The sequence below is a fragment of the Narcine bancroftii genome, chromosome 11 (genome assembly GCF_036971445.1).
Source record: "Narcine bancroftii isolate sNarBan1 chromosome 11, sNarBan1.hap1, whole genome shotgun sequence".
In the NCBI taxonomy this organism is placed as follows: Eukaryota; Metazoa; Chordata; class Chondrichthyes; order Torpediniformes; family Narcinidae; genus Narcine; species Narcine bancroftii.
Window position 1 is genome coordinate 86,022,817 of NC_091479.1, and position 26,544 is coordinate 86,049,360.

At 39.0% G+C, this 26,544-nt stretch overlaps 1 protein-coding gene across 2 annotated transcripts in view; it reads left to right on the forward strand.

Annotated features, from left to right (window-relative positions):
• foxp2 (forkhead box P2) overlaps nucleotides 1-26,295 on the forward strand; it is a 279,829-nt gene extending 253,534 nt beyond the window's left edge. For both annotated transcript variants that reach the window (XM_069903848.1, XM_069903849.1), the window contains exon 16: nucleotides 22,532-26,295. In XM_069903848.1, the coding sequence (XP_069759949.1) occupies nucleotides 22,532-22,676 (145 nt within the window). In that variant the 3' untranslated portion in view covers nucleotides 22,677-26,295. The remainder of the gene's footprint in view (nucleotides 1-22,531) is intronic.
• Nucleotides 26,296-26,544: the final 249 nt, after the last annotated feature.

The following is a 26,544-nucleotide window of genomic DNA, read 5'->3' on the forward strand; positions in this document are numbered from 1 at the left end:
ACTTACCCTCAGTTGAAAAGCTTGCTTACATTTCTTGTCTATCCCACTCATAATTTTAAATACCTTTATCAAATCTCCCCTCATTCTTCTATGGTCCAGAGAATAAAGTCCTAACATTTTAACCTATCCCTGTAACTCAGTTCCTGAAGTCCGGGCAATATCCCAGTAAATCTTCTTTACACACATTGTATCTTATTGATATCTTTCCTGTAGTTAGGTAACGAAAACTCCTCACAATAATCCAAATTTACCATATTATTAAGACTTGTTCATGCTACTTTAAAAACATTACTTTGAAAGAGAAAAGCCCTAATGTTCCATATTTAGTTCAGTTTATGCATGTACAAATGCCTTCCAATGCATTCAAATAAGAGGTAACACAATGGAGTCTTGTTTATAGGAAGATAACTGCCGATCTTGGGGCAGCGACTTATACCTGCATATTGGAAAGGGTATGTTTCATTTAGTCAAGAGGCAAAGATAGCATGGATAGTCTAAATATTTTTTCCAGGTTGGAGAAGTCAAATTCTAGAGGGCATATATTAGGTGAAGGGGAATAAGTTTAAATATTTTCAAGGATCCTCCCTGAAATAGAAAGCTACACAATTCTTGATGTAATTAGGCTTTGCATTAAAAGAAGTCCTGAACATGGACATTCACATCCAGTAATGAAAAGAAACTGCAAATGGTTTTAAGGAACAGGAGGAAGAGCCAGACAAGCTCGGGATACTCAAGGAGTCAGAAAAGTTCATTGTCAGAAGTTATAATGATATCCAAGGTGCAGATTACAGGCACCTGGGTGAAGTAAAGGTAGATAGAGCAGTGTTCCCCTCTGGCCATTCCCCTCATATACCAGTATACCGTATTGAATACTCTCAGGGGGAAGGGGAGGGGGAGGTTGGGGGTGTGGGGGGAGAAGGAGATGGCCTATCAAAGAGTAGCAGGAACAGTCAGGTCAGCCACACAACAACTGATTTGAGGCTGAGAAGGGGAGGGTGAAGTCAAGCAGAGCAGCAGTGGTTGGGATCTCAATGGTAAGGGAAGCAGACAGGAAGTTCTATGTCTGCAAACGAAGCTTCACGATGGTATGTTCCCTCCTAGGACCAAGGGCCAAGGATGTCTCCGAATAGCTGCAGGATATTCCAAAAGGGGGAAAGTCATTGTGCTTGTGGGTAACAATAAAGGGGGAAAAAAATGGATAGTTCTACAAGTTAAATTCAGGAAGTTCAGATTACAAAGTGGGGCTTCAAAGATAGTAATCTCAGGATTGCTACCGGTGCCACGTCCAATCAAAATATAGCAGGATAGCTTGGATGAATCCATGGCTTGAGCAGTCGTGTAGGAGGAAGGAATTTAGATCCCTAGATCATTGGAATCATTTCGGGGGGAGTTGGGACCAGTTCAAACTAGATAGTCTGCATCTAGGCAGGTCCGGAATCAATATCCTCTGGGGGGATGTTTGATGTCGCTGTTGAGAAGGATTTAAACTGATGTGGCCAGGAGATGGTCATCTATTGCAGGGGAAAATGGGATGAAGAATGGAGGGAGTAACAAAAGTAAGAGAAAAGCCTAATTTTGATGCTGCCGCAAAACAATGAATTTTGTGATGTTCGTGACAATAGATTCTGATTAGAACAATGCTATTTGCAGTGCCCGTAACACAGGTTCGAATCTAGCACTGTCTGTAATGAGTTGGTATGTTCTACCTGTGTCTACATGGGTTTCCTAAGGGTGCTTCAGTTTCCTCCCACATTCCAAAGATGTATGGGTTCAGTAGGTTAATTGGTCACGTGGATGAATTTGGCCAGTGCAGGGTCGTGGCCAGAGGGGCCTGTGCTGTATCTCTAAATTAAAAGGGGCATGTGAAAGTTGTCAATATTGAAAGAAGGGGGCTTAAAATCCAAAGCAAGGGACAAAAAGGGTCACTTTGCAGTCTAATTTTGAAATGACAATGGGTTTTAAACAAACCAAGCATGGAGGTTCTTTGTCTCAATACAAAGAGCATTCATAATAATATGGTTGAACCAACTGCAGAGATAGATGTTAACAGTAATGATCTGATTGGGATCACAGTGCTTTCAAATTGCAGCACTCAAGTAGCCAATCCTGGGACTTGGGCAAGATTACTGGGTAGTGTGTGCCTCCTGGAGCTTTAAAAAAGCAGCCTAACCTACAGTTTAAATCTCCAACCCAGCAATTTAAGGGGATCCCGCCCCTGCAATGACGTGTTGTGTGACACATCACAGAGCCACAGGGAATTCCGTTTCCTGTGTTCTTTCTGTTCCCTGTTATGTTTAAAGTTCCAGAGTAACTGGGTGAGCCATTTCCTCTTTCAAATAGGTGGAGGAGGACACCCAGGTGAGTTTTACTGGGCTCCCTAACCACCTCCGAGGTAGGTCTGGGACATGGTTAGATTTTGACCGGGCTTGCCCGGTTCGGCCCTTTGAAATAGCCCTGCACCTGGGTCTTCATCTAGTAAATTGCCCGGTTAACTCCATTTTACAAGGCAATTTGAAAAGGCTTACAGAGACATGGCTCCAGGGTAAACAAGATGGGGTCTTAAAATATAGGAAGAATGGATTAAAAGGTGACGGAGGTGGGATAGCATTTAAAGATGAACATCAACTCAGATAATGTGGAATCTGCAAGGGTTGAGTTGAGGAACACCAGAGGGCAGAACACATTAGTGAGAGTAGTGTACAGGCCACCAAACAGTCGTAGTGAGATTGGAGATGGCAATAAGAAAAACATGCAATGAGAGTACAGCAGCTGTCATGGATGACTTCAGTGTGCATGTAGACTGGGAAAAGCTAACTGATAGCAATACAGAGGGAGAGGACTTCCTGGAGTGTTTAAGGGATGGTGGTTTTATTGACCAATACGTCAAGGAACCAACAAGATAGCAGGCAATCTTAGATTGGGTGTTGTGCAAAGGCTGAGTTAATTAGCAATCTTGTGAGTGGTCCCTTGGGGAAGAATAACAACAATGTTGGATTTTTTTCATCAGGCTGGAGAGTGACAAATTTTATTCAGAGACTTGGGTCCAAAACTTAAAGAGGGGGAACTACGATGATAGCAGACATGAATTGGCTAGGATAGACTAGCAGAGTACACTTAATGGGTGGATGGTAACTAGACAATGCCACATATTTAAAAATTATTTGGAAGAACATAAAATCTGTACATTCCTGTTTGCTATAAAAATAAAATGGGGAAGGTGTCTCATTTGTGGCTAAGGAGAAAAATCAAGGATGACATTAAAACCACAGGAGGGGCATACAAGTTTGCTAGATAGGGTGGCATGGTTGGCATAGCGGTTAGTGCAAAACCTTTACAGCGCCAGCGATTGGGACCAAATTCCTCGCTGTCGGAACGTTCTGTGCGAGTTTTCCCCAGGGGCTCTGATTTCATCCCACCATTCGAAATGTACTGGGGTGTAGGTTAATTGGGTGACACGGACTCAAGGGCTGTCACCGCGCTATATGTCTACATTTTTTAAAAGAAATTAAAGCAGCAAACCTCAGGACTGGAAGAAATTTGGAATTCAGTAGAGTAAATCAAAGGGTCTAATTGAAAGTTGTAGAATAGGTTACGAGAGTAGGAAACATCAAACTGACTGCAAAATCTTTGCTTGGTATGTAAAAGGAAAGAAACGAGTTTAAAAAAGAAAGCTAAACATTACAGCATCTGCATTCTCCCATATGACTCTAGTTAAAGCAAGGCCGGTGGTTTGCAGTCAAAATCTGAGGAATTCATAATGGGTAACAAGAAAATGGCAGACCAATTGAATAAATTTGTTGGTTCTGTCTTCATTAAGGACTCATGGAGTCTTAGTGGACGGAAACAGGCCCACAGGCCCAGCTTGTTCATGCAGAACCTCCCACTTTTGTCTCACTTGTCTGCATGCACCCCACAGCCTTCCAAGCCCCTAACCTCCATGTAGCTATCCAAGTGTTCATTAAAAGAGGCCAACATACCTGCCTCTACCACGCTGTCCAGCAGCTTGTTACACATGCCCATCTACCTTGGAGTAGAACTGTCTCCTCAATCTCTTTTAAATCACACCTACTCACCTTATAGTTATTCCTTCTCATCTTAGATTCTCCTACTCCAGGGAAAAGGCTATCGCTATTCACCTTATCTGTGATTATTATAGACCTCAATGTGATAACTCTCTCAAGGAAACGTCTAATTTTTCCAGGGTCTCACAATAACTCATCTTCCCTAACCCTAGTGACAACTTTGTTGACTTTTTAATGTTTTTAAATTTTAGATATACAGCATGGTAACAGGCCATTTTGGCCCATGCCCCAGTGCCACCTAATTAACCTACAACCCTCCCAGTATGTTTCTAACAGTGGGGAAATTTCTAACTGGGGAAAGCCCACACAGACATGGGGATTTGAATTCCAGTCCCAAACGTTGGTGCTGTCATGGTGTTGTACTAACCGTGCCGGCCTTTTCCAATTTTATAATATCCTATATATAGATCTGTGGCCCATATCAGGGTAAGAAGTCTGGGCTTCACAGTTTATACCATAAAGCTCCTTCATTGCTTTACCTTGATTTGCTGAAGGCAGAACATAAACTGTGGCAATCAGCATGGCCAAGAGTTTCTTGGGCAGGTAGAAGGGTCTGCATTTCACCATCTCTGCTGAGCAGAAGCTCTTTGCAACAGAGGCATTTGTGCACCAGTTCTCACTGATGTAAATGCACATCCCCCCTCCTGAGTCTTGCTAGAAACACAGCTTCTCTTCTACCCTGATGAGGATAAGGCCATCCAACTGGCTAACCAAATCTGGAAAGGAGACCTGGAGCCACATTTCTGTCATGGCACTGAGTTCGCTTGACCAACCATGATCATATTGATGATGTGCATAAAAGATCCTAAAGAAACATCAACTGTTCTCCTTCCAAACAACAGCACCAAGGGTCTTAACGACCAAATCTTTCATCATTTGGGTCTTTGCTGTTCATCAATAATAGATTGATGCATTTTCCAAGATACCCACACTTCAAAAGAAATACACTTTCACCACATGATGTAAAATGCCTATATTCTCATCCTCACCTCTCCCAATTGGGATTTGCCTCTGGGGGGCCGGGTGTGGGGGGGATGGGGTTCAACCGCAATGACATTTCACATGGAAAGTTTATGGTGAAAGCATATTTGTATGCCATATGAAAGTATCGTGACCTTTCCTGGTTGACCCTGCTCTCACTGGCTGGCTCGTGACTCCTCGCCTTTCTTCCCCATAAAGACTGTCATGCCACAAACCTGCCCCCAGTTCAAGTCTGGGTCAGTGTGAGCGACCAATACAGGGATGCTGTCCATCTCTTGGAAATAAAAGCCTTCAGTCTCAGCAACTTCAGTCTTTGTGTAATTGATCATGCATCAAAGTTTTACTATAATTAGAGTGAAAGAAATTCCTGAGGTAAAACACACATTTTATGGACCACCAACTGCAGAAAGAGGTCATTAATGTCATTCCTGAGTCAGGAATTTTCTCATTTTGTGCTCATTTTTTGGAGCTCAATTTTTCTTAACTTGTTTATCCAATTTCAACCAGCCACTAAAAAACTGAAGTTAATCAGTTTCAATTTTTGGTATTTTGTATGATACTGAGTATAAAACACCAACTTTAAGCAAATGAAAATAGGCTACCAGTTGAGCTTCTTCGGACTGTGTGGAATGGTTCCAAATCACATTCAGTACTCAGCTGAAGTAAGGTTAGTAGGTACAGAGGATAATTGGGCCTGAATATACAAATGTAATCTAGTCCCAATTTAAAGTAATACTTTATTTTTACATTTCCATTTCAAATTCCTTTGTCCATATTTATATAGAAAACTGCCAGTGTAAACTTGTCACTTTGTAATTACATTCTCCCTCCAGTGGACATGAGAATTTATAATAGAAAAGTTGACAGGAATTCTGTGCAAATGCAAGATTTTTATTATAGATAGGATTGCATAAAATTAGGCGAATCAGCTACAGAGCAATATATAAATGCACATATCTACACAAAACTATGTCAGTTTAGACAGACCAACTCACACTCCTTTATTTTTCCACATTCAACTTTGTTAGATGTTGAACTTATTCAGTACATTGCCTTAGTCGAGGCATTTAACTGAAATGAGATAACACGAACCATTTAATTACAAAGAATATTGCATTCATAAGTCTGAAATGCCTTCTTATCATCTAAGCTTCAGAAATAGGTATGTTTTATGAGGAGAAATACTAAAAACTAGAACATGAGAAGTTTAATGACTCGCCTTTGAACATTGCAGTGCTTTTAGGCTTATTTGTAAAGGTATTCAAGATCAAACAGAAATCTTATGATAGAAAATTTAATATGAACCAGTTTAATTAATAAATCACAGATGAACAAGAAATTTTAAGGATGTTTTTGACCACCTTTGACAATAATGCAACCAAAAACAATGATGTTTTGACATGTTGTAGGTTTTACCTTGAATCTTAGTGTTTACTAAACTGATAAATTGTGGCTCCACATAAATTGGAGCACAAGTTGGGCCGACCCTCACAAAATAATTATATCAGTGGGCTGACTGCTTTAGTCTCCATATTAATGGTGATCTGTTAACCACATGGGCGCATTTCTAATGCAGCTTTCTCGTCAAACCACGTCATCTTTTCCTTCAGGTCTAAATGAAGCCAGCACCTGCTTAGGGTTCTGGGTGCGAAAAAGAACAGTGCACATTCAGAGAGACAGGTGGGAAGAGAAAGCATGAACAGTCAAATGAGGCCAAGGGTACTTGTGTAATTCTGTATTTAATATTTGTGTAAACAACATTACTTGACCATCTTTTGAGCAGTCTTCAGTTATTATTTCAGGACTGCAAGTTAGGCTGATCAAGATATTTTAGCAATGCACAAGGACCAATCAGAATTTTGCTTCAGAGTTGGGCAATTAACATAGAGCAGTGGTTTTCAATTTTTTTCTTTTCACTCATATACCACCTTAACTAATCCCAATGCCATAGGTGCTCTGTGATTAGGAAGGAGTTACTTTTAAATATTTTTATTTGTTTCATCAAGTAAATGTTACATAGGTACATAATAATAAAGTAGTAACAAATCATTTATAATACTACTACTAATAATAAAGGTCTTAGGACCTACATTACATTGAGAAGTAAAGAAAAAAAGCTAAAGAAACTATACTGATTATTAACACCCTCCCTTCAGAGGCTACTAGCTAAATATAAGCTGTCCACTACTTGATAATGAAAAGAAAGGTACTTAATGGGGTCAAAAACCAAAAGTTACTTGAAAATAATTAAGAAAGAAAGGAACCTTATAAAGAAACAAAGTTAAGATTCACTTCAGTAGTGGAACATCTAATTTTTTCCAGTCAGTCATGCCATTGTATCAGACAACCATTGAGTGGGAGGGACAGCATCTTTCCATCTCATTAATACGGCCAATAAGGGATTACTTAAAATGTTAAGTGAGTGGAAAAAAAAGTTTGAAAACCACTGTTTTAACCATGCCTAATTGATTTGTTATTTGCACGGTTTCCTAACTCCAAAGGAAATGGACCAATGACAATTTTTCTCAAGCAAAATATTTCAGTAACAATTAGGTCGAGAGCAGTGGTTCTCAACCATTTTTTCCCCCACTCACATCCTACCTTAAATAATCCCTTTCTAATCACAGAGTACCTATGGCATAGGGATTACTTAAGGTGATAGGTAAGTGGAAAGAAAACATTTGAAAACTACTGGCATAGAGCTTTAAAAACAATCTTGCATCAGTTCCAACAAAATGGATCACTCACTCACTTACAGCTGTGCCAGAATATCACATTAGAAAAGGCCCTTGGGCATCAGTTTGATTCCAATTTCCTCACTGGTCGCTTTTCTCAGAAGTAAAGCACCTTGAGAATATTTTCTCCAGGGAAAATTAAGTGCTGTCAACTCCATTCCAAAATATTCAGAGTATTTTCAGAAATATTGAAACAATGCACAATTTTCATGCAGATATTGTCGGAATAAGATTTTCATTACAGTGACCTCATTCCTGCAGCAAACTTTACTCTTAAGAAGTGAAAGGACATTAGCAGCCAGGAAAGGGTGGAAGAATGCTTATCAAGATTAAGTGGATTTAATTTAATTTGAGCTGATTTCAGTTTTGCCAGAATCCAAAGTGCCAAGAGGACACAGTATGTTTGGTGTCTTTGTTGCAGAGTGATTTACTGCTCAAGGCACATTCTCTACTGATATTAGGGACATCACTGCTCATAGTAATAGGAATTATGTGTTAATTCATTATGTGCAAATCAGATTTAAAAAGAGTGGGCATAATTCAACAAAATGTCACAAGGTGCCAAACCTTAGAAATATGATGTAGAGCATCAAACTAACAGAAAGTATAAGGGGTATGGGGTATGGTTATCTATATATTAAATGAAGATGAGAAAAAGGACTCTTAAATATAGCTATAATTCACCCCAACCTTCTTTCCACGTCACTGAATGTCCTTTTGTGCTTTCAAGTGTTTTGTGCTTACATAACCATCTCTACCAAATGCTTGAAAGGTATCACCAAGTTTAAAGCTTCAGCTGCCAGCAAAATGTGACATTGGGAGCAGATCAAAATAAGGTTCATCAAGAGAGGCAAAAAATAGAAGAATAAATTTACTGGGAACATTGAACAATTACTGTACATAGATGGTGAAGAAAAATGTGGGACGCCTACCATCAGAAATGTGAGAAATTATATTTGGAAAGAAAGAGGCAGAAAGCATGCTTAAGTTAAAGGCAAAAATAATCTCCCAGATATTTTGGGGAAGTAAGAGTCTGATGACAGGGATATGCTAAGGAAATTAGTATTAGTAAAGAAATAGTGTAAAAGAAATGAACAAGGCTGAAGGGTGACTAATTCTTGGGAATTCTTCATCTCCATATCAGACATGCAAATGAAGTATTCTGCAAGTAAAAGTAAAAAGGTAGCCATTCCATTATTGTCACATAATACGACATTTAGAATGTAACATACATGAAATTCTTTCACTTTATCTACCGTAGAGAGTGACCACTTTGTCCAGCGCCCCTCACAAAAATGAGGCCCCAGTGAGAAACAACTCATGACCCCATGTGCTCTAACCCCACTAACCACTGAGCTAAATGTTTTAAACTCTGCAGGTTCACACAGAATGGTAAATGTCAAATGGTAACCCACTATTGAAGGAGGAGAGAAAAGGCAGGGCATCACACTGAACTAAGAATCTTGAATCTAAGCCTTACATTAGACGTGGCAGCTGTTCTAAATAATGTAACAACAGAAAAGTTAGAAAACATTGAATACTTTGGACAAAGTCGGCAAGTGAAATCCTGCTTAATAAATCTATTAGGTTTTTTTCTAGAATGTAATGAGTAGAATTTGTAAGGGAGAACTTGTGGATATGGTATATTCAGACTTTCAGAAAGCTCTTTATTTGGATCCAAATAAGAGATTAGTGTACAAAATCTAAGCACACGGGACTAGAGGTAAAATCTTGGCATGAAATCAGAATTTGATTTGTTGACAAGAAACATAGAGGTGGAATAAATGGATCTTTTTCAAGGTTGCAAGCAGGGATCAATGGTTCAGCCCTTGGTTATTAACAATATATACAAATGATTTAGATGAGGGAGCTAAACAAAACATTTCCAAGTTTTTAGATGAGACAAGATTGTGGGTAGCAGAATGTGAGCTGTTAACAGGGTGCAGAGAAGCTCCAATTTGACTTGAATAAGTAGGGAGAGTGAGTAAATGCGCAGTAGAACCACTAAATAAATGTTATACCATCCACTTTGGAACTAGAAAGAAAGTTAGATTATTATCTTAATGGTGATAGATTGGGGAAGAGGAATGTCCAAAGGGCTCTGTGTGTCCATGTTCATTGCTGAAAGTGAGCTTTCAGCTGCAGTCAGCAGTTAACGAAGGCAAATTGCACCTTCATTGCCAGAGGATTTGACTCCAGCAAAGATATCATTCAACAGCTATACTGGGCCTTGGAGAGACGGCAACTGAAGTTCAATGTGCACTTTTGATCTGTTTTTTTTTGAGGAAAGATCATTCTGCCATGACAAGATTTATTGGACTGATTTCTGGGATTGTCAGGGTTAATTAGAGTTTTGGAAAGGTACGGTCAATCTACCAAAAACTACAATATTCTAATGAGATTAGACTGACCAGATATGGAGAGTTGATTCTCCCAATGGTTGGGGAGACCAGAATGAGGAAGCACAGCCTCAGGATATTAGATACATCATTTAGAATTGAAATCAGGAGACATTTCTTCCCAGATAATGGCCAAATGCTAAAGGGATCAACGGTTGCAGGTAGAAAGCAAGAATGGGGTACCGAAGTAGGTCATCAGCCATGATCACACTGAATGGTGAGCAGGCCAGAGCACTCCTATTTTCAATGCTTTTATAGATTGCTGACCAGTATTATCTGTTCACATGTGCAGAATTTGATGGCACTGATGTACTTCTAGCATAAGATGAACCCCAGTACTTCTGAAAATGCAGGCTATTTCCTCATTCTTGGATGGATTTGCTTCTCTTCAGACAATGAAGCCCTATTCGTGGACTTCACCATACTGTCTGTCTAGATTATGTAGGCCATTCACCTGCCTCCACCTAACACTGCGGCAGTCAAAGCTGACAGGCCTTCAAGGCCCATTCATTCTCAAGGCCTTTTAAGGTCTTCCAGGCCTCCATGAGCAATATTACCATATCCATAAGACATTTTATTATTCTGCTCTGGTCCTTTTGTCTTTTGTTGATAGGGTCATAGGCAGATAGAGCACAGAAACCTGCCGTGTGAGTCCATGCTAACCACAAATTTACAGATACTGGGAGCAATTTACAGTAGCCAATTAAACTACTCATCCAAGACTTTGAGATGTTGGGGGAAGGTAGAGCACCCAGAAGAAACCCACATGGACACAGGGGAAATGTGGAAGCTTCACACAGTACCCAAGGTCACAATTATGTCTGGAACCCTGTGCTGAGAGGCAGCAGCTCTCCTCGGTGTTTACCTCAGGTGGATTTTCAGTCATGTGGCACTGTTACAGCTTGTGAGTCAAACACGCTTCAGATTAAGATCACTTGCACTACCAGGATCAGAAGTTAGGCTCTACGTACTGGTGATTCTTGGCCATCTGCTAACCCATAGTTTAGGATTGCTATTCCAGTTTGAGTCAGAACATTTACAGTCCAGTTAGTTCCAGGAAATGGGAAACGAGGCACTGTCACTATTTACAAGATTGATGTCCAGATCCATTACTTATTCAAAAGAGCCTTGGCTGGAGACTCCCTCCGAGTCTCATGTTCATGTGGCATTGAAGATTTTTTAAAAAGTAATAAAATGGGAATAAGCCTGAGTTTCCCTTTCCTAATAAGTGGTCAAGAATTTCATGTTTATGAAAACTTTCGCACAGCAGATGAAGCCAGATGAAGATCTGGCAAGTTCCATGGTATTTCACACCGTTGTACTTCCGATGATTTGATCTTTAAATGAGTGGCCAGAATTGTAATAAAGTATTCTCAAACTTAAATTCTGAATACAATATATACTTTTCCTTGAACTAATATTTATAATCCTATCTGCAAAACCTCATGTTCTATTTTCATTCGTACCTTTCTTATTTTTAAAACTATAGGCATATTTTTGCAACATTTTCCAATGTATTTTGCTTCAAGTACACTTGATCTGCTACTCCAGCAGCAACACAGTACCATTCCATTCGAAAGGAGGACTTGGCGAAAGGTCACCACCCACACACAGCCACACCCGCCCCCACCCGCACCCACCCATGCACACACCCACCCCCACGCACCCACCTGCACCCAACCGCACCCACCCACCCACCCGCACCCACCCCCACCCGCACCCACCCCCACCCGCACCCACCCGCACCCACCCGCACCCACCCGCACCCACCCGCACCCACCCACACCCACCCACACACCCCCACCCACACACCCCCACCCACACACCCCCACCCACACACCCCCACCCACACACCCCCACCCACACACCCCCACCCCCACATTTTTCCCCCCCAGATTTGGATATTGCTTCTGCATCTCGGTGGTGTTCACCTCTTCTATAATGTTGCAATGATTCATTCCAGCCTTTGTTTTCATTTGCCACCACCACAGCATCACCTCTCCTTTCCCTCTCGACCAAAAATATGCTCATGCATTGATCGGCACACAAGGCAGAATGTTAAAGCCATTCCTGAACTAACAAATTGAACTTTGACATTTAAACGAGTTAAAATGTTCCCTTGTTGCATGAAAAATATTGAAGATTTGTTATGATAGGCATTTGGGGAATAGATCATAATTTTCATTATCACCTAATGAAATGAAAAGCTGAAAAAACCCACCTATTTTAATCCCATACAATTAAGTTAGCAGTTCAGCAACATGAAAAAAATTCTAATTTAATGGAAAAAAAATCTATAATGACTGTCTTCTGTTGTGACCCACACGAAGGGAGTAGAATACATTCACAGAGTTGAATCAACCATACTGTATTTTGTTCAAAAGTCTGCATCCATGAAGAAAACTGCAATTTAATCTCTAGCAGAACTCCATTTAATGTTGAAGTGAGCAATAAACACTCTTTCTTATGAAAAGGAGAATGCTGTGATCATAGAGGGCAGAGTTCAGCAGTAGTTCTCTTGTTTGTCATTTGGCCCAAGTGCGCAGTACCAGTCTGACAAGATTTAGATACAAACTGATAGTATTACAGCTTTTAAAAAAAATTCACCTCTCTGTCAAAAATGTCTCCATTACCCTTCTCCTCTGGGGAAAACAAAAAGTCGCAAAGGGAGTGTGCAGAATCCCCTAATGTTTAATTTACATGATAAGCTGGTATTAAGGAAGGCAAATCCAATCTTAGTATTCACTTTGAAAGGAGTAGAATTTAAAAGCAAATATGTATTGCTGAGGCTTTATAAGGCATTGGTCAAACCATGCAGATTTGTAAGCATTTGTGGGCCCCATATCCAAGGAAAGAGGTGCTGTCATTGGAGAGAGTCCAGAGGGGTTTACAAGAATTATCTCAGGGACGAGAGGGTTAAAGTATGAGAAGTGTTTGATGGCTCTAGGCCTTCCCTCAGTGGAGTTTAGAAAGCTGAAGGGGAATTTCATTGAAATCTACCAGATACTAAAAGGCCTGGATGAAGTAGACATAGAGACGATATTTGCAGTAGGGAGAGCGGGCATAGTGTCAGAATACAAGGAAGCCCCTTTACAGCAGAGATGAGGAATTTCTTCAGGCAGAGGGTGGTGAATCTGAAGAATTCATTGCTATGGGTGGAGTTGGAGGTTGTTATCAGTGAGGGTGGCCATTCCAAAGGAGGACTTGGCAAAAGGTCACCCCACACACACACACACACACACACACATACACACCACACAGAGTTTGCATTTGTTGTTTTTGCAATACCATTTAAGTTAAGCAGTAATATATGATAACCTATGACCATAGCCTCCCTATCATCAGGTATATTTAAAGCAGAGACTGATTAGTAAGGGTGTCAAAGATTATGGGAGAAAGGAGGAAAAATGGCTTTGCAAGGAAAAATACATCAGTCATGAATTGAATGGGGGAGCAGACTCATTGGGCTAAATAGCCTAATTCTTATGGTCTCCTTTCTTGTCCTTCTCCATGCCTCTCCATGATGTGAAGCTGCCTCCCTATGTTATGCCCATCTAAAAGGTAAGTGGTTTTGAATTCCCTAATTATATTTCTGACCTGATACAGATCGAATCCCCTTCTTTCCTGACCTGCAAAGTGGATGTCCTGCTTCTGTTCTTCTCCACTGCTATTTAGTGAGTGGATCACAGTTATGTTTCTTAGATTCTTACCTACAAATTTGCTTTGGGAGAATGAATGGAAATGACTTTGGCTGCACTCACCCCTTATTGCTACCTCAATTCTTGATCACATCCAGCCATGGTTACAAGGCATTGGAAAGGACATATTTGGGATATCACGTGCAGTTTGGGTCACCCAGCTACGCAAATACAAATTTGGCCATGCACATGGATAGAGAAGGCTTAGAGCAGTGGTTCTCAACCCTTTTCTTTCCACTCACATTCCACTTTAAGTAAATCCCTATGCCATTGGTGTTCTTTGATTGGTAAGGGATTTCTTAAGGTTGTCTATGAGTGGGAAGGGAAGGTTGAGAATCACTGCTCTAGACCCAATTCATACTGAAATATTTTGCTTGAAAAAAACTGTCATTGGCCCATTTCCTTTGGGGTTATGAAACTGTGCACATAACAAGTCCATTAGGTATGATTAAAACAGTGGCTTTCAAACTTTTTTCTTTCTACCCACATACCACCTTAAGCAATCCCTTACTAATCACATAGCATCTATGGCATAGGGAATTCATAAAGTGGCATGTGATTGTAAAGAAAAGGTTGAGAACCACTGGCTTAGAGGGAAATAGGCCATCACTGGCAAATGGGACCAGCTCAATTAGACAGCTTGGTGAGTATGAATGAGTTTGAATGAAGAGTCTCTTTCCATGCTGTATGCTCTGTGACTCTATAGTTCACAGGGGAACACCACTCAGTCTTAATTGAGGACTCAGTAGTGCAGATGGTCAAGAACTTCAAATTCCTGGGTGTCAACATCTCTGCCGTCTGTCCTGGAGACTCCATGTTGATGCAATTACAAAGAAGGCTTGCCAGCAGCTGTACTTTGTGAGGTTTCTGAGGAGATTCGGTATGGTTGCTACACTGCCTGTTATTAGAGGCGCCAACTCTCAGGATGAGAATGAACTCCAGAGGGTTCATAACTCGGCCTGCAACATCACAGGCACCAGACATCACTCTGTCGATGAGGTGGTGTCTTAAAATAGCAGCCTCTATCCTCAAAGACCCCCACCACCCAGGCCACACTCTCTTCACTCTGCCACCAAGATTGGAACAGTATATTCACAAACTCCCTTCTATAGCTTTCAATTCCAATCCTCTTGCTGACAGCTGCCTGACATTGTAAAAACAAAAAAGAAATATTACAGGTGCTGGAATTCTGAAACAAAAATGGAAAATGCTGAAGATATAAAATCAGAGAGCATTGGTAGAAATATTTGTGGCTCCAAGTCCAAGGCAGGGTGGGGGTTCACATCGAATGCTGAAAAGCCTGACAGAGTAGATGTGGAAAGGATGTTTCCCATGGTGGGGGATTCTAGGAAAAGAGGATATAACTTCAGGATAAAAAGGTATCAATTTACAATAGAGGTGCTGAAAAATTTCTTTAGACAAAGGGTTGAGTCTGTGGAACTTGCTGCCACAGGCGACTGTAGAAGCGAAGTGGTTGGTTGTTTTTAAGTCAGAGATTGACAAGTATTTATTAGTCAGGCCATCAACAGTTACAGGGAGAAAGCCGTGGAGTGGGGCTGAGAGGGTGGAAGGATCAGCTCATGATTAGAATGGCAGAGCAGACTTGATGGGCCAATTTGCCTACTTTTGCACCGATATCTTGTGATCTTGTGAAGTCAGGCACCCAAAATGAGAAACTTCAAATGATAAACCATTCCAGTATTAACTTAATTTCCCTCTCCCAGATACTTCCTGATCTGTTACACCTTGGTATTGATATTGCTCTCAATTTGGACAGGACCATAAACCATTTTTTTAAACTTCTGTATTATAATTCAAACTGAGCATCGCCTCATATAAGGAATGTAGGTATCTCAGAGAATTACAGGGCAAGAGGAGTTTATGCAGGGGTGAGACAATGACAATAAAAATGGGAATGTAACAAATTCAAAGCATTGCTTCACAGGACTGGATACAAGTCAGTAAGGACAGACAGAATGAGTTTAATCATGAAAGTCTACAGGCACTGGGATTGTAGTGCAATACCCAAAAGTGTTGGAGAAATTCAGCAGATCACTGTATATTTTGGAAGGAAAGGGTAGCCGATATTTGAGGCCTGAGACCTTTCTCAAGGTACAAGCATGCAGTCATCTGAATAAAATGAGGTGGGGGAGGGAGAGGAGATGAGAGGAGGGATAGAGGAACATAGTCTAACAGGTAAGTGGATATAGGTGGGTGGGTAGGAGAGAAATTAGCTGAAAAATGAAGGATATGTGGAATGGTGAACACTGCAAAGTAAAACATGGGCAGTAATGTTTTGGATTACCTCATTTTACAGAGGTTGAAACTAGGTAATATGGGAATGCAATTCTGTATGATGCTCAGATGCTGCAACATCTTCAAAGGGAGGGGTGCTCCCTTTAGTAATAAGTGTTATGATATGGTGTTAATTACTGGTTGTACATCCTTCCAGACATTTGTTTCCACATGCCAATGTACAAAACACAAATGCGAGCACGTGTCCCTTCAATCATGTGCCTGAAATTGATGAGGTCAAGAGTTAACACACATGGCCTGCAGAGGTCTACCCTCCTGAACTCTCCCTCTTCGCACCATGCTTGAATCTTGTTCACAACCTAATGCTGGCAAATGGCAGTGTTGGTGCAGGGTTCAGAAACAAAGTGAATTTATTTTCTATTTCACTGCTTTACCATGGATTTCTGGAACTGTCGCGGGAAATGTGACAGTGACCTTGAGAAACTGATGCAATGAGGCCAAGATACACCATCTAAATGAATAACCTCCATTTCTTCCCAATGATTTGCATTTATAGAGTGGTAAGCTTGGAAACAGCACCGCAGCCCACCATGTTGATGCCGAACATTTTGCCCATCAGCACTAATCCCATCTACCTGCATTTGGACTGCAACTTTGGTCACAATATCTCGGTGGCAATTCTGCTTCAGCTAATCCCCTCAACACAATCCCCCATCCTCCCAAAATAAAAGGAGAATCCTGACCACACCTTTTGACTGAATACAACTAATAATTGCTATATTTAACAGTATTTCAAACTTGCTACAAGATTTATAAGGGGTAAAAACATATAGCAAAAGACTGATATGGTATTACAATTACTTTTTTTTATATAGAAGATACACATGCATGTAATAGTTTGCAAATAAAGCCCATGTATCCAAACCTTTTGTATTACAAAAGGTGAAAGATATTTTTAGTCTTCTGAAAAAAAATGATTGCATTTCTTTACATTGATAAATGGAATTGTTGTTCATGTAAATAACTTTATTCTTACCATATAATAGCTATACATGTATACACTGCTTTACAAATGCTCACTTTACAAAGAAGCCTGCGTTCGCTATCCAAAAGAAATTTGAATGGGTTTTCGCTTTTACAGTAGTAGTGGCTCTTCACTTTACGCCATTTGACTTATGAAAGGTTTCATGGGAATACTTTGCTTTCATAAAGTGGGGTATACCTGTATTAATGTTAAGAGAAGACAAGCTGTTGAAATAGAGGAGATGCAATTAAGGGCTGTGATGTGGGTAAGGGCTGAGTTGATGAGGTGCTAACAAAATTTATGGTCATGCCCTTTGGTGGAAAGAATAAAGGCAATGGACTATTTTTTAAATGGGGAGAAAATTCAGAAATCAGAGGTACAAAGGGAATTGGGAGCCCGAGTATACGATTCTGAGATATGCTATATTTTGTTCCCTCCTCAAATCATTTATGTATATTGTGAACAGTTGTGGGCTCAGCAGTTATCCCTGCAGCACTCCACGAACCATTAATTGCCACTCAGAGAAGCACCCACTTGTGCCAACTCTCTGCATTCTCTTTGTTGACCAATCCTTCATCCATGCTGATGTACAATCCCCAACTCCATGCAATTTTATGTTATGCAGAAGTCATTGGTGTGACGTGTGTTGTGAGTGAGGAAACAAGCTTGGTAGGTCTCAAAGGCAAAGACTCTGGACACACAATTTTAGTAGTGAAGGAATTTATTTAGAGAAGGCAAGTGTGAGAAATGGTAACAGATGGTTTACAGCAGTTGTGGGACAGTAATAGCGGCATTAAAACACGTACAATTAATAATGAATGTGGGAAAAATAGCATGAGAACAAAGTATACACAGCATACATATGTACAACATATGGGTGCATACAATAATCAAGGAAAAATCAATACAATGCCCCACCACCCCTGACTCAGTGCAGGGATGGCTCTATGCTACAAGGGACCCTAATTAAATGCTCCCAACCCTTATAACAGTGCACATCTTACCAACAGTTTCTCCAGCACCCTTCCACGTATCCAGGCCTGAAGTGAAGCAGGATGGTTCCAAGCTAGTAAAGAAGGAGTACAAAGAACACATGACACCTTTATAGTGCTGAAGGGTCCAACCCAGGTCTTAGCAAGGACCAATGGCTCGGTGCCAGGAGAGTTAATCCAATTACATCAGCCAATGGCCCAAGGCCAAGAACAGGCAAGCTGGAGAGTCCAGTTCAGGTAATTTATATGGATCCAATGGCAAGGTGTGCACTAATGAGTAGGATGGAACCAAACCTTGATTGGCAGCTGGTGTGTCCTCCGACTAGGTCGGGATCAGTGCTGTCACGAGACACCCACAACCCTTCCCAATACAACATCTTATCAAATGCCCTTCTGGAAATCTAAGTATACATATCTACTTGTTCTCCTCTCTGCACTGCATTCATGATATCCATGAAGAACTCCAATAAATGTGTGATATAGGACCTGCCTTTCCTGAATCTATACTGCATCTGCCTGATGGAAAAAGATCTGTTCAATTGTCTTGTGGTTTCATCCTTATAAAATTGATTGATGAAAGTTATCTAAGATTACAACAGGATCTGGATGAAATGAGAAAGTGGGACAAGGAATAGCAGTTGGAATTTAACTCGGACAAGTGCCAGGTATTGCACTTTGAGAGGTTAAATCATGGCAAGACTTAGACAGTGAATGGTAGGCCCTTGGACAATATTGTAAAACAAAGAGGCTTGAGGGTTGAGGTACATAGTTTTATGGAAGTGGTAATGCAGGTGGACAAGGTGGTGGTGAAGGCATTTGGCATGCTTGCCTTCATTAGCCAGACTAATGAGCATTGGAGTAGAGAGGCCATATTGGAATGATACAAGATGTTGGTGAGACAGCATTTGGAGTATTGTGTGCAGCTTTGGTCACCCAGCTGCAGGAAAGATACCTGTATCGTTAAGATGAAAAGGGTGCAGAAAAATAATCATGAGAATGTTGCTAACATTCAGAGTCTTGAATTGTATGGAGAGGCTGGATAGACTTGGACTTTTTCTCTGGAGAGCAGGAGGCTCAGTGGGACAGGGTAGGGCATGTGCGGGAACTAATAGAGGGTTGCAGCATCATGAGAGGGCAAAGATAAGGTAAACAGATTAGGTTAATTTAAAACTACAGTGCATAGATCTAATGTGAGTGGAGAAAGATTTAAAAGAGACCTTCTTCACGCAAAGACTGGGTGGAGAGATGGATCAAACTTCAAAAAGAAGTGTTAGAATTAGGAGGTATTGTTGAAAAGACATTGAGACAGCTACATAGAAAGGAAAGGTTTTGATGAATATGGGCTGAATGCAGGCAAATGGAATAAAGTTGGTCAGCATGGACAAGATGTAAACCAATTCATTTATCGCATGTACAAATATGTTATTTTAAATCATTGCGAAATTTGATATTGTCCAACAAGCTAGCCTTCAAAAACAGTTAATGTAGGTTAATGGGGTGCAAATTGGGCGGCATGGTCTTGTAGGGCCGAATTGGCCTGTTACAATGCTGTATGTCTACATTTTATTTTTAAATCTCAAATTTTATATTACATGGATTCTTCATTTGGGGAGAAGAATGGCCTGCATCCTTTTTCTAATCTGTAGCAGTGTCAGTGTGGTTTTGAAATCCTTCAACAGGTGTTTCACAATATGTAGATCATGCAGAATTTCCTGGACAGAGATACGGTACCTCCTTCCACAGTAGTATTCCATGAGGTAACTAACTGAACCAACGAGATAGAAATCCATTTGAGGTCTGCAGAGTATGAAGTTGATGTTTCAGCCACTTCTGCAGAAAGGTTTCCTTTTCTTTAACATTTTAAACTTAAATCGAATGATGACAAATGTTAACATATTTAACTAATTGATATTTCTGTTATAATGTCTCTAATATGTGTATGTCCTTCAAACTGCAGAATCCTTGTTACATAGCATGGCTTGGGTCTTGATACATTTAGGTGGTTTTGCAATCAATATATTATTGGATGTCCTTTGCGACATCTATTACCAAATAGTCTGTCATGAATGATATTCACTTGAGACTGACGGTTGCCTTGGAGGAGAAAGTTATGTTAATTCACTTTCAACCCTGGCATTTACAGGGTATTTTAAATGATACAACACACTTAGTTTCATCTTTTTTCTGACGTGCTGACCAGTCCGAAAAAAATCCTTTGGTATTTAAAGAATGAATCAGCAGTTTCCTTAACTTAGATGTTATTATTATCAGTGTGATTTATTAAGAATGACAAATCATCTTATTTCATTAAAATATACAGCCAATGGTGTTATTTTTATCTGCTGAATGCCTGTGCATAATTGGTTGTACTGTAATAATCTTACAACAATGCTCGAGTAATCTAGACCGAGGGCTGATACATTTGTAAAGGTTTAGTGAAAGGTATATATTTGGGGGCTTCATAAGTCACGGTAAATACAGCTTGAGTCATTTTAGTATCAATACTGTGCAAACTGAATGTAGGCTCACATCATTTTTCTTTGTTTTTACATTCTAAGCATACTACTGATATGTAATTAATGTAAATTAAAGCTGCAAGCTATGCGTTTCATATTGTTGAAAGGTTTGGCTGTGTTTTATGACCATAACAACCCAGTGTTCTCGTGACTCATTTATCTCTCTTTAAATTTCTGGATCCCATATTTGGAGGATTTTTAAAACAATATGATAAATAAGAATGACAGTATTTTAAGAAGGCTTTCTTTGTCATTGAGCTCATGGGATGTTATCTGTCATACTGAATGAAACCCACTTCTGAAGCAAACGATTCATTTTAAATTTGAAATATTTAAGGAACTCCTATTTATTGATGTCCATTCTTAATGAAATGGAGTGTTCCTTTTATAGTGAGTTTGGTTCATTATGTTGCAGCTTAATGACAAAAATGTTCCAATTTTTAAAATTAAATAAAATAAACATCTTTCACGTCACACAATGTATGTATTAAAATAATTTAACTTGTATTTGAGAAGTATTGCAAAATGTTTTAATGTAGATATTTTCTGATTTTATTTTTGTGCATCAAAACATTTTAAATTGGACAAACACAAATGTCAGCTTTGCATAAAGGGCTGAAATAGTGAGTTTTATTTTCTAGACTGAAAAGTATATGTTTGGGAGGAATATTTCTGATTTAATCTTAATGCCCGTTTTATGTATTTTCAATTGGGTGATATGTTTGTTCATCCAATCAGTATGCAAATTAACTGACCGTACAAAGAAAAGCCTTCCAGTCTCAGCGTTCCCTAATTCCAGCATTCGTTTTATTTTCCTCTGATTGCGATGACTATTAAAATTGCATAAATTACCTGTTTAAATAATAAATTACAAAACTGTGTGGCTTACCAATAAGGTTTGAATAATAAGTTATTTTGCTGTGAATATTAAAGCGATCTGTACCTTTTAAAATTCAAAGTTAGTCCTTTCATCGAAAAATGCAGCCCAAGAGATGGCTGGCAGGTTCAGTCACTTTCTAATGCAAAAGTACTTGATAAGGATTTTTTTCCAGTGTGAGTCCCTGATGCATCTAATGTGTCAAAAATAATTAGGTTTTGGCAGATTTATCATTGCAGCACAACCCTTTCCTTGAGTCGGGCCTGGATCATGTTAAGCCTTGTTTGTGGGTGACAGCGTTATTATTCTTGTTAGTTGCCCACTTCCTCATCATTCTGTTATGTTTGGAAATTTCCCACCTCAACTTGTGTTCCTCACCAGTGTTTTTCTTCATTTATTGACAGTTGGTAAAGATATTCATTAATTTAGAGTTAAAAACATGTATCATCATGTCTCGCTGAACTGCTGGGCTGAAGTTGATTAATGCTGATGTCTTGCTGCAGGTATACCTCTTGAGAAGCACCACACCAGCCCTGCATATTAATGAGAGACTGCAGTTTCTATTAACAAGATAAAAAAAAAGCAGGTCTTCTCATGCTGGAGGGGTTGGGTATGAAAAAAGTCTAGATTATTTATGATATGGCATTTTTCATCATGTGGCATAAGTGAACTTTTATAGCTTTTTCTGATCACTGTGAGATCTTTCTGATTTATTTTTGGGAGAAATAAAGGTAGACCAGGGGATAAAATCAGATATTTAAAGTATTTGACACCTCCAGTGCTTTAATTGATGATGTGGCCTTTTCAAGAAATAATCATCTTCCAAGTGTAATAAACTCCAAAAATTACTTTCTGCAAAAGAAGCAACAAATTTATATAAAGAAGAACTTTGCAGTATTTTCGTCTGTCTCGTACAGGGTTTTGTGGGTGATCTTCATTAACGTTCTATCTTTATTTTTAAATTTACTCAGACAACCCATTCATGTCAAAGAAGAACCAATGAATGCAGAAGAAGACGAGGGCCCAATGTCCTTGGTAACAACAGCCAATCACAGTCCAGAGATAGAAGAGGACAGAGATATTGAAGAGGAACCTTCATCTGAAGACCTAGAATAAGAGGAACTTCAGACATTTCAACAACAGGGTCATATTACAGACCTCCAGAACCACTCCATATCATTGGATATTTGGCAGACTTACTGGGACTATTTATTGAGCATGAGACAAGGAAACAACCTGGTGGAACTATCTGTGATTGCCACTGAATACCGAGGGATTGCAAGCATTGGAAATCGCTTGCATTTTTCCAGCATATCGAAAATTGGATTGCAAAAAATAAGCTTCGGACAAACTTTCCTCTTTGTGATGGCTTATCCATATGAAATTGTTACCGAGCTCTTTCTGGTTGATGGATTGACCGAATATTGGGATGTCAGCTATATAGAAAGTCAATGGCCTCTTTATACTGCCAAAAATAGTGTTAGCTTCATTAAATGTGAATTTTTAGTATACAGTAGCTGAAATTAGATAATTTGCTGATCCAGTTCAAGTTGTTGTTCATTTTAATTTGCACAGTAGCAACAGAAAGTAGAATCACTGCCTGTAACTAGTTGAACTTTGGGGACAGATTAGGGTTTGTGTTGGTGCCACCAACTATTATGTTTGTAGTTAGATATTACAAAACCACAGTAATTAGACTGTTGTGGATTTCTGAGGAAACTGAAAACCTCAGATTTCCAGTCTGTGCTGTTTGTGTTGAAATGTAAAGTGCAATCTTAAATGCTTAAAAAAGTTCTACCATCTGTGCAAGTACCATATGGAAATTATGCTTTTCTGCATACTCTACAACAGTTCTCTTTACCTCCTTATATTTAATCTTTGTCTACCTGTAAACATTTTCAAAAGCAACAGCTAAAACCAAAGTCAACCCTGACAATGGCTCAATGAGAGAAACAACCATTTCAATGGCCCGCCTTCTGTAACTTCAATTAGTACAAAGGAACATTTATGTGAACTACCTGCTGTTTTCAATGGCCTTTGGGATTCTTTTATTGAATCCCAAGGAAAAAAATAAGTATTCAAAATGAAGTCCGATGTGTGATTTACTGAGTTTTTAAGAAAAATTACAGTTGGCAAATGCTACACAATAGCAGTGATGTGAAGAAGGAAGTTATGATAGGAACCAGCTAAATGTGCATCTTTGACCAAAACAAATTATATGTACCTGATGCAACTACAGAATTTATATAGATGTTTTCATTTCTCACTTCAAATGTACATTTAGAGACTAGTTTGCAGGTGAGAATATAGTACAGATAAACTCACTAGGCTTCATTTGCATTTTTTTTCACCTACAGACAACAGTTTTTACTGGGTGGCTTTGTAATGTTTCGTAAAACTTATGTCTTGCACGTTGGTCTTTTTTCATGTTTTGTTTGTCAGGAAGAGTTTTCAGATTTCACATAAAAATAACTGTAGTAACCAAACATTGAAAAACTAGTGAAGCCAAAAAATTATTTTCTCTTTTGAGTTCAAATGATCTGGCAGAGTTTAAAAACAAAAGCAATTTTTATACTCATTTCAAATCATAGTGTTTAATAGTCATAATTACGAGACATTTCCATTTCTATCAAACCAAAGTTACACAAATTTCTGCCTCTGCGTATATGTGATGTTAAGGCTTAAAATGTCTGCTAAACCTAACAATGCATCAAAAAAGTTTTCCTAAAATGTATCTTGATGCATTGGGATGTAGTTTTTAAAAAGAATACAAGAATTGCTTAACACTGATATTTATTAACTCAAAATATTGCATTTCACTTTGTGTGCCAATTCTGTGATTACCTTACATCACCCCCCCAACCAAGGGACCTCATAACCTGATTATGGTTATTGCTTTACAAACAGTTTTTGACAGGACGTGGCTGCTAGAGTTTAACATACTTGCCAGTTCCACGTGAAGGAGCTGGTTCCTGCAAACCAAGCTCATCATTTATTATTTGCTGGAGTCAGCAAGTAGACTTAAGACATACACAGTCATCTATCACACCAAATAAAAGGACACAACTGCTTTCAGTGGGGTTTTTCCACTCACCCTAAAGGTTTTCTGAAAGCTTCTACCTCTGCATAACACACCAGAACAATTGTGGCAGATTGTATTATTTCCGAGTATCACAGTTAACGGATACTCTCACTATGCTTGTCTATAGTTCATGGTCAATGGAAGGTTTATGTTACCAATATGGGGGAGAAAGATTTCTAATAGGTTGTCTTCAATCATTTGTAGGACGCTAATGTTTGGATTTATTGAAAGGGAGATAATGTATTTGAAGTGCATGTGTAAAACTACTCATTGGACTGGAAGTCAGAATGGTAGGTGAATTCATCTGGAAAGAGATCTGAGGGAACAGTGCTGGTAGCATGCATACCTCAGTCACGCGTCTTTTTGGAAAAAGTCTAAGCCACAGATTGCATATACCTGTAGAATTTTGCATGGATTTTGTACGAGTAAGATTAAAAATAGCTGCTTGCACATTTTACCAGAAGAACCTCCAAAACTCTGCAAATGCTTACAATAGGTTTTAGGTTTATTGGGGTTTTCTGATATGCTCTGTCTGTATTTTGATAATTGTGCATAATTATGTAAAAAATGTTGGTGGACCCATAAAGGACCAGACTTTTTTAAGCGAGCTTTGCTTTAATGCATTTCATGTATTTTTTACTCTATTTTATACCATTGCTTGCTAATATTAGCAAACCTGCTTTCTTGCATCTGCTTTGCATAGCTATTGTAAGGCTTTAAAATAATGTATGTATTTATTGCTTGAATTTTGATGCATACTTATATGGCATACTGTGTGGCAAAATTAAAGCTCATTTATCCTTGCTTCTATCATATGCTGATGGGGACTGTGGTCCTTTATATATAGTATCTTTTAGCTGTAGCACAACAAACATCAATTCATGTATTGGTGGATTATGCCTATTTGTTTATTTATCTTTTTTGAGGTAAACTTATTTTGATACTTTCCATTACTGTGTACTGTGTTCATGCCTTGAATTCTCAAAAGTGAAAAGACATGACAGAAATTTGTAACAGCTGCTGTTCTGTATTCAAGGCTCTCATTGCTGAATAAAGTAAAGGACCAAACATAGGACATAAAAGGAAACTAGACTGCCACTAACTAGAGGGAGTTATCAGGTTTTATTGGACCACGTTTTTATCGTGATATAAAATCATGTGAGTACACTGTTTCATAGGCATATATGTGCTGTAGTTGAATTAATTCTCGTTGTATGGATTGAAATTAAAATTTTGTGCACATTACTAGTATTTGTTAGAACTACAATTGACTTTTTTCCTTGGACAGAGACTGAATGGAAATTGGATTAACCCATCAGCATTAGCACTTGTTTAAATCTGTTGGTAATCGTGCTTTCGTTTTGGACTTTCTAAAAGATAAAACTTAATAAAACCCTGACTGGTGGATAAGTAATGAATTGTACCTCCATTGGGTAATGAACTGAACAGCAGTGATGGTTGTAATGTAATGTAAAGAAATAATAATCAGCTCCTTTTTAAGGTACTAAACTATGTTGTCACTGGCACTGCCATAGAATTACAAGGTGTGAAAAACATTTTTCCTGTATTATAGCATTCCATCATTCAATGTGTCTGTTTAAGCAGACAATAAAATGTGTATATTATAGTTCTAGATGTGTGTAATCAGTACTAATGACAGATAATGGCATTATGAAATGCAATAAATAGTTTATCACACATATTAAGCTCATCTGTTATGTCCTTGTTTACAGACAGCATTAAGAGGTTTTAAAATACAGTTCTTGTCTGAGAGTAAAGATTGATTTTCTGCTTTATTGTACAATTTAATTGAATCATTGACTTTTTGATTTTGAAAATTGTGGATAATTTCTGCCATGGCTCCCTAAATAATTTACTTACACGCTCTTTCTTAACATCAAA